General features: G+C 38.8%; 1 protein-coding gene across 1 annotated transcript; it reads left to right on the plus strand.

Moving 5' to 3' along the window:
- The first annotated feature begins 7502 nt into the window (after positions 1-7502).
- Positions 7503-8414, plus strand: LOC145592045 (uncharacterized). The gene has a single exon (XM_081648510.1). It carries the CDS (start codon positions 7503-7505, stop codon positions 8412-8414), a length of 912 nt encoding a protein of 303 aa, XP_081504636.1.

Genomic DNA, 8414 nt, shown 5'->3' on the forward strand with positions numbered 1-8414 from the left:
TGCCGCCCGTCCTCTAAAGAGGGTCGGCTGCATGAAAGGTGGGACATATTGCCCGTATGGCATCTAAGGCACATACGGGACTGACCCAATCCTATGAGGGTCAGTATGGACAGACTTGCCGCCTGTATAACTCTCATGCAAGGATTGAGAATTCCTTGCGGATTTATTTTTTAAGCTGTCTGGAAAGATCGATGTAGAGGCTGACTCAGACAGTTGTTGGCTCCTGTTATGCTCGATGATGTGTCGAGCATCGGAGAAGGGTTTCTTGCTGCCATCCGGCTAAACAACTTGGATGACCTTCCTTTTCCCCGTCTAAGGCAGAAGGATCTTGGACCAGTCAATGGCAAGCGTAGCCTTCTTCTTTGGATGTGGAGTAGGCTACCTTTCTCTAACTGGTTTTCTCCTCTCAGCTTGAGGAGTCTTCTAAGCCGACTGACCTTTGCTAAAGCCAGCCGTCCTCTTGTTGATCAGGTCCCTGATTTCACCCTTGAAACTTGTTATGAATTTCATGAGTTCGTCTCGAGTGACTAGAGCCTAAATCATTGTCGTCTGGTTGTTCCCAGGCGGTAGCCTAGTAGACTTGCTGGGACCAGCTTCGTTGTTGCTCTGTTCTAGTATATCCCTGGGACGGATGCGCTTAGAAATGAGAGACCAATAAGGGGCCACATAAGTTTCGACTTCACAGTTGTTATCTGTATCGTGGTCCGTATGGACCTCCCCATCGATTGTAGGCCGGTTAGGTTCAGGTGGCAGTATAAAATCTTGAACCATCTTAGAGGTACTCTCCCCACAGACGACGCCAAATGTTATGGGTGTTTTTTGGTCCCTTAAAAGAGTTACGTCACCAAGATTAGTCTGCCGCAATCTATACCTGCAAAATACATAGACTCCGATTGGTAGGAGCTCCGCCTCTGACGATCAAGTTAGTATTGGTCGTAGAAGATGAAATGGTGCGAAAAAGGTAAAGATGAGATCTTCTCGGATTCCGAGATCAGGTGTTTTTCTCTGATGTGAAAAAATGTAGGGTTGTTGTAATAAATGAACGTGCTTGTAAACACCCAAATTTGTCTCCCCAAAAACCTAACCCAATGATGAGTAGCTTTCACGTCACTTGATTATCTAACGACGTGAAAGTGTGGAAAGTCTTGTGATATGGTCGTTTTAATAAAAATCTTTCCTTTTGTTTTCGAAAATCTACCCTATTTATGAAAATAGCTAGTGTAATTTAGCTTGGTCCATAACAAGGGTCCAATAATGGGGTAGTTTGATCGGGCTCGCAAAGAGCTTTCCAATGATATGTTATAAGCCCGATTTCGATGAATAATGAGGAAGTTATGGCCAAAATACTAAATTGGGTCTGAAATAGTTTTATGGCCCAATGATCTAGTGGAGGGTTCCTTAATTATTATTCTTAAAATTATTAGGATTAATTCTAGTCCTCTAGAATTATCTAAAAGGTTATTTTGAATTCTAATAGAGTTAGGATTGATAATTATCTTTTGAGAATAATGAGTTTGATTTGAAATAAAACAAGTGTTTTATTATGATAAATCTGATTTAAAATTGATAAACGCGGACTTTAGTTACTTAATTATATTAGGAAAAGGATTCCGTACAAAAACGCGTTTTATCTTTAAATTAGCGCTAAACGACAAGTCTGTCGCCATACGACGGACCCTGTCGCCATGCATGACGCTTGTCATTTCGCGATGGATCCTATCGATGGCGACATGAGCCAGTTTTGTTCCAATTCAAATTCTAGCACTTTTCTATCGTTTCCGGACTATTTTCTCTATAAATAGGGTCATATTTCCCCGTTCACAATAATAAACAATCTTGATCATCACCAATCATCTCTCTTCTCTCTCTATTCTTTTTCTAAGCCCAGCCCTTTTCAAAATACAATATATCGCATTCACAAGTTCTAGACACACCTAGCCAAGTTCGAAGTTGGCTTCGCCTTAGATGTGAAAGATTGATAATTTCTGAGAATTTGGTCCCAAATCCCTATTTCAATAATTTAAATTAATTGTTTGATTTAATATTTTCATTGATGTTACTAACATGTGTATTGTTTTGATAGAAAGAGATACGAGGAATCAAAGTAAGTTGTTTTAATCACTCGATATCTTTAGAAATCATGCTTAGATTTTATTAATTCCTAGTATCATGTTAGGATGCTTTTATTGCTTCCTAGTATCATATTTAGGTTACTTCCTATTTTCTTCTATCATGTTAGTATCATGTTAGGGCTAAAGCTTTGATCTTTATTGTTTAGTGACATGCTAGGATTTGTTATTAATCTTGTTAGTATCATGCCTAGGATCTTGCTAATAATATTATGCTTTGATGAGATTGGGATTATTATGATGATGATTGTTGTTATTATGTTGCTTGATATTGTTATTGTTATTGCTTGATCACGCCCTCTTTTGCAGGATTAAAGGGAATTTGTTCTTGTAATCACGCTTAATAAGATAATTAATAATCTTGTTTAGGATAATATGACTATAATTCAAGTGATCGCCAATAACAGTTTTGTTTGTGCATTAATATTCAACCAACATAGATAAACAGGTTTAGGATTAACATATTGATTGTATGTTAGTCAGAAAGCGCACATGAATATGAGAAGAATAAAGTAGAGGCCTATTTTTAGGGCAGGTTCAATCTCTTTCAGGTTGGATTTGTACTTTCATCCCCGAATATCCAGTCATGGTTCAGGACCACTTTGGAGTTAGCGATCTCATGGATCGTGAAGGGGTGTAACCTTCACCCTGTGAACGGTTTACAAGTTCCTAAAACTTGTTGGCGACTCTTTTGCTCTAGCTTCCTTCCCTTTGGACGCCACCATGCTTTAGTGTATGATCACAGTGGGGCTCAAGTGTGGGATGCTTGAAATATTCCCTACAGTTTTTTAGCGACTCCATTGGGAAGGATTTCTATTTTAATTCCTAAAATTTATTTTGGCAATAATTTATAATAAGTGGATGAAACTCGAAACGTTCTAAGTATTCATGTGCGTAATTTTAATTGACATTATTGGCATAAACATAAAAAAAGGTCCGCATTGGATAGATCATCCGTAATGCGTCAAAAACATAGGATTTTTACATGTAGGAAATTTGGGAAATATCTTTCACAACTAGGATCGTAAAAAACGCTACAAAAAATTGGAAAATTCAAAGAACAGAAAGCTGCTGAGGCATGTAGGAACCGGCACCGAGAAAACAGTGCCATCATCATGCGATGTCTCTGTCGCCGTGCGACAGCAATGTCGTTTGGCGACAGGGTCATCGTCTGGCAACAGGCCCTGTTGTCTCGCGCCATGTTCTTCCGATACCGAGCCAGAAATCTACCTTCTTTGTTTCGACCGATTCTAGTACTGTTCGCTCGATTCTACTTCCTGATTGAGTTTTTCTCACTTTTCTGAACCCACATGTGTTCTACATATGCCCATAGCCCTCTGGGAATTCACGCTCCATCTACCTAATTGAACGCTCATGGCAACGAAGGGTACATCCGAGTTTGTGAATTCACCAAACCGTGGAAGCGAGTTTAACTCGCGGGGTCCCATCCACACGCGCCAACCCTTCCAAAGCTAAGGCTTCCACGCGGTGCATCCGAACTCATAACCATGGACCCTCTTTGACTAACCCTTATCCTTGAACTTTAGAGAACTAGAGCCATGGTTAGGTTGCAAACTCATTGCATCATATTGTGCTTACTTGACTACTTGTGCATTCTTTGCTTGTGCATAATCTATGTGTGTTTACACTAACCGTTTGATTGACTTGTGAATGAGTCTAAAAAAACTAATTAATTACTAAAGGAATTTGCTTAATTAATAAATTAATATGAGTAATTAAAGTCTTAATAAACTGATCAAACCCGACTTAGTACGACTATAGGCTTGTCCTTCTAGATTAAAACAATGGAAACAGACCCAGACTAATGTTCCAGTAATGGCGCAAGAGTTTGGCATGCGGTGTGACACGCTAGTATCCAGCGTCATGCGACAGCATTGTCGCATCGCGCTGGTCCTGGCTTTTCGCGACAGTCCCGTTACTTAAGCGACGGTCCAGTTTTTTGCTCGAGTCCTCACTTTGAGTCTAAATACTCGGTTTATTAAATGGCAGAAGCTATATTTAGTCCTTAATTAAGTCTAAACACATAGTCCTATGGTCTCACACAAGTGTCAAAGCATGTCACTTTCACTCCCTATTAAAAGCACACTTTTTACATGTATGTTTCACCTTGACCATATCTAGAGATTCTTGTGTGCGCGTATTTTCCGTCATTTTTTTAGGGGGGTAAGTCGGATATTAATCCTCCAATTAAACTATACTTGTTTGAACCCTATACTTGATTCCCATTTAAACCCTATACTTAATTCCCAAAAATATGCACCCTATTTTTTGCTTTTTTGCCTTTTAAAACCAATAAAGTCAAAGTCAAATTGAGTCAAGTCATTAAAATAAATGATTTAATTTAACCGCTTGGTCAAGAAGAGAAGGGCGGCTAATCAAGGACAACTCTTTTGTTCAAGTCTTACTTTTTGATAAATCGATTCGTCAAAAGAGAAAAGCTAAAAGGATAATGGCAACTCAAGAAGAAGTCCATCATAACTGTATGAGTGCAAAGTGTGAGCTTCTAGGGTGCAGCCAATTGAGCTTCTAGTGTGAGAGGCCGAGTGGGTAGTACTCAAGGAGTAAGAGTGAATCTAAGTGTGGGACTTAGGTTGGGTAAGATAGGGTCTTGTTGTGTAGCAAGTTCAATCTGGAACTTGTGAGTAAAGGTCTGTTTTATAATAGGTTTATAACTTGTGTGTTTGCCCTATTATAGTGGATTGGTTTGTTTTGAAATCCCTTGGAGGGTCGAGATTTTACTTCTAGTTGGGCCCTGGATGGTTTCCTCGTAAAATCCGCTTTGCATTGTCTAAGTTCCTAACAGCAATCAGTTTTATATTCCGCGAAAAGTAGGCACTAGGAACATACTACAATTCACCCCCTCTTGTAGTATATCATCCGAAATAACACTTGCACATTCATTCCGTCAAAGATTTCGAATGAGGCAACATGTCTTTCTTCATATAAAAAACACCACTTTGGAAGAACGTCATTTGTTCTTTCAACAAAGGCAGGATGCTACTAGTAGATTTGGTGCTTCAACATTGCAGAAATGCACAACGGATACGAGCTCAATAACATATGGCACCTCTGCTGATTACGTGGAAGACTATATGGTTTTGATGCTTTTGTTTTCTTGGGTCACTGGCCATCCGCCGAGAGTTTCGGGTTTAATATCGATATTTTTAGCAATAAATCTATCTGGCCCATAGCCAAACCAAAGTTTTTATTTAAGAAAAAGTGGACCTCACTTGATTTAAGACACTTAAAATGTGGTTGAGAGTTTATTTAGGAGTATATTAATTGAATGGACCATAAACTTTAAATATCATCAATCAATCAAATTCTTAATCCATAAGTGGGGTAGACTACATGAACCAAAAGTGATTATTCCTTGTAGTCATCAACAAAAATCTTTCTCATCCATCCCTTACGATCTAATGCCTCATCCTCATACAAATCCTTATGCTTCAGTGGCAGAGGGAAGGGGGACAACTGTCCCCCCTTTCTTGTAAAAAAAAACGGAAATTTCACCAAATGCCCCTGAGTTATTTTTTTATTCACCATATAACCATGACAATTTTTAAATTCACCATGGACACTTGAGTTTCACAAAATTGTCACCAAATGCCCTTAATGACTAACGGAGTTAATTAATGACTAACGGAGTTATAACTCCGTTAGTCATTAAGGTTAATTATGCCACCAAATGCCCTTAATGGTGGCTTCTAATTGGTTCATTTTTAATATTATTTTATTTAACAAAAAAATAAAATAAAATTAATCAAACCCCCAGCGAGTCTCCCCACCGCACCACCACCCCTACGCCAGCCCAGCCCCTTACCCCCACCTCACCGGCGACCAATGTCCTCTTCTATGCCGCCGACCACCCTCCCTCCCCTTATTCAATGTCGTCGCCGCCCCTCTCTTGCCCAGAACAACCTTCCCCCCACCCTAAACCCCTCCCTCCACACTCGAAAAACACCTCTCTCCCCTCCCACCGGCGCCTAGCCCCCATCCCCTACTCCAGCGACGCTAATTCCCCCATCCCCCTACCATCTCCACCTACTTCCCCCTCTAAACCACCATCGTCGACACCCTAAAACCCCAAAATCGAAATCCCCAAAATTGAAACCCTAGATTTCGATTTAAGGGTTTTCGATTTTGGGGTTTTGGCGTGGTGGTTCGTTGATGGAAATGGGAGGGGAAGGGGCGGTTTGGGTTCGCCGGAGTGGGAAGGGATTCTTGGACGCCGACTGTGGGGAGTGGAGGGGGTTTTGAATTTGGGGAAATTGATTTGGGGTTTAGGGTGTCGCAAAGTGGGGTGTCGAGGTCAAGTTTAGGGTCAAACTCGCCGGCGGGGTGTCGGGATCAAGATGGTGCTGGCGCGGGGTTGTGTCAGATTCGGCGCCGGGCCGCCGACCGGTGGTTTGGTGGAGATAGGGTGTTGACTAGGGCTGGGTCATGGTGGGTGGTTGTTTTTTTTTTTAAAGTTTTTTTATTAAATAATTAATTTACTAATTTAATAAGCAACCAATCATACGCCGCCACGTGGCATAATTAGCCTTAATGACTAACGGAGTTAACTGTCGTTAGTCATTAAGGGCATTTGGTGATAATTTTGTGAAACTCAAGTGTATATGATGAATTTGAAAATTGTCATGGGTATATGGTGAATGAAAAAATTACTCAGGGGCATTTGGTGAAATTTCCGAAAAAAAAATCAGTTTTCATTATAAAAAAAAAATTAATAAAAAAAATTAAAAGGCAAAATACGAAACGACAAACTAAAGAATAGAGAAGCAAACAAAACTATCCTAATTCCTGTAGTCTGCAAACACTTATTGCCAAAAATAGGCTAGAAGTTTGTCCTTTTGTCCCATATTCAACCCCACAAGGGCACAGTTCAATTTGACGAGAGTAAGGGGATCACTTTTCACATCTTTCCGGCAACAATCAAGTACTTTTATCCAATTTACATTAAACAAGTAAGCCCTAATTTCTAATTATTACTCTAAACTATAGTTTCTAATTTTTAATTGTTTATTAAACCCCAATTTTATAATTGATAATTATTTGTTCATCAAATTTTAATTGTTTTTTTTCTGAATTTTTTAATTATTATAATAACTTAATTGTTTAAACCTTATTATTTTATTGTTTATTATTTAAATCTCAATGTTAGACTGTTAGGGTTATTAGTTTGTCAAGTGTGTTAAATTGTTTAATAGTTTTGTATGTATGATTTTTTTGATTGAATTATTATTGATCCATATTTTTCAATCTAATTAGGATATGTCGAATAATTCACTTAATTCAAACAAGTCCAAGACAACAAAACAACCCAATCTTCGCAATTCAATATTTAAACGAATGAGATCCCAGGGGAATGAACCTCCTTCATTTAGCTCCCCCCAAACACAAGAGAACAATGTAGAAATAGGTGGTTCAAATACTAGTAATGTACCATCGAATGAAGAAGAGTTGGTATATGATGTTGAACTCCTTCCTCATGATCCCGGGAAAAGAATGAACATAATGTATTATCCCCTAAACCAAAGAAATGCGGTGAGAAGAGCTTATATTCTCAAAAAAAACCTTGCCAACCAAAAACTCATAACTTCCCTCAAAGATAAGTATCCGATTTTGCGCCGTTTTAGTGTAAGTTGGTTTAACAAGTGGGATTGGCTTGAATATAGTGTTGAGAAAGATGCCGCATTTTGTTTTGTATGTTATTTATTCAAGGGTGAAGTTGAAAGTAATATGGTGGGTGATGCATTTGTTGATGGTGGGTTTAGGAAATGGAATAAACCCGAACGATTTGAGAGACATGTTGGTGGGATTAAGAGTGCTCATAATCTTGCCTATGAGAAGTATGTGAATTTAAGAGATTGGAAAAATAAATCAATTGTGAATGTGTTAGAAAAAGCAAGTAATGTGATTAAAAGTGAATATTATATTCGTTTGAATGCATCTTTAACTTGCTTAAGGTTTCTTTTAGGACAAGGCTTGGCATTTCGTGGGCATGATAAAAGTGACGAGTCTCATAATAGGGGTAATTTCATTGGAATTTTGAAATGGCTAGGAGAAAAAGTGAAGGAAGAAGGTGAGCATACTCTTGAAAATGCACCCGGAAATTGTCAAATGACTTCTCCTCCGATTCAAAAAGACATTATTAATTGTTTTGCAAAAGAAACAACTAAGTGCATAATTGAACAAATTGGTGATGATCACTTTGCTATATTGCCAATGAATCAAGTGATGTGTCCCAAAAAGAGAAATTAG

The sequence above is a fragment of the Chenopodium album genome, chromosome 18 (assembly GCF_948465745.1).
Source record: "Chenopodium album chromosome 18, dcCheAlbu1.1, whole genome shotgun sequence".
Lineage (NCBI taxonomy): Eukaryota > Viridiplantae > Streptophyta > Magnoliopsida > Caryophyllales > Amaranthaceae > Chenopodium > Chenopodium album.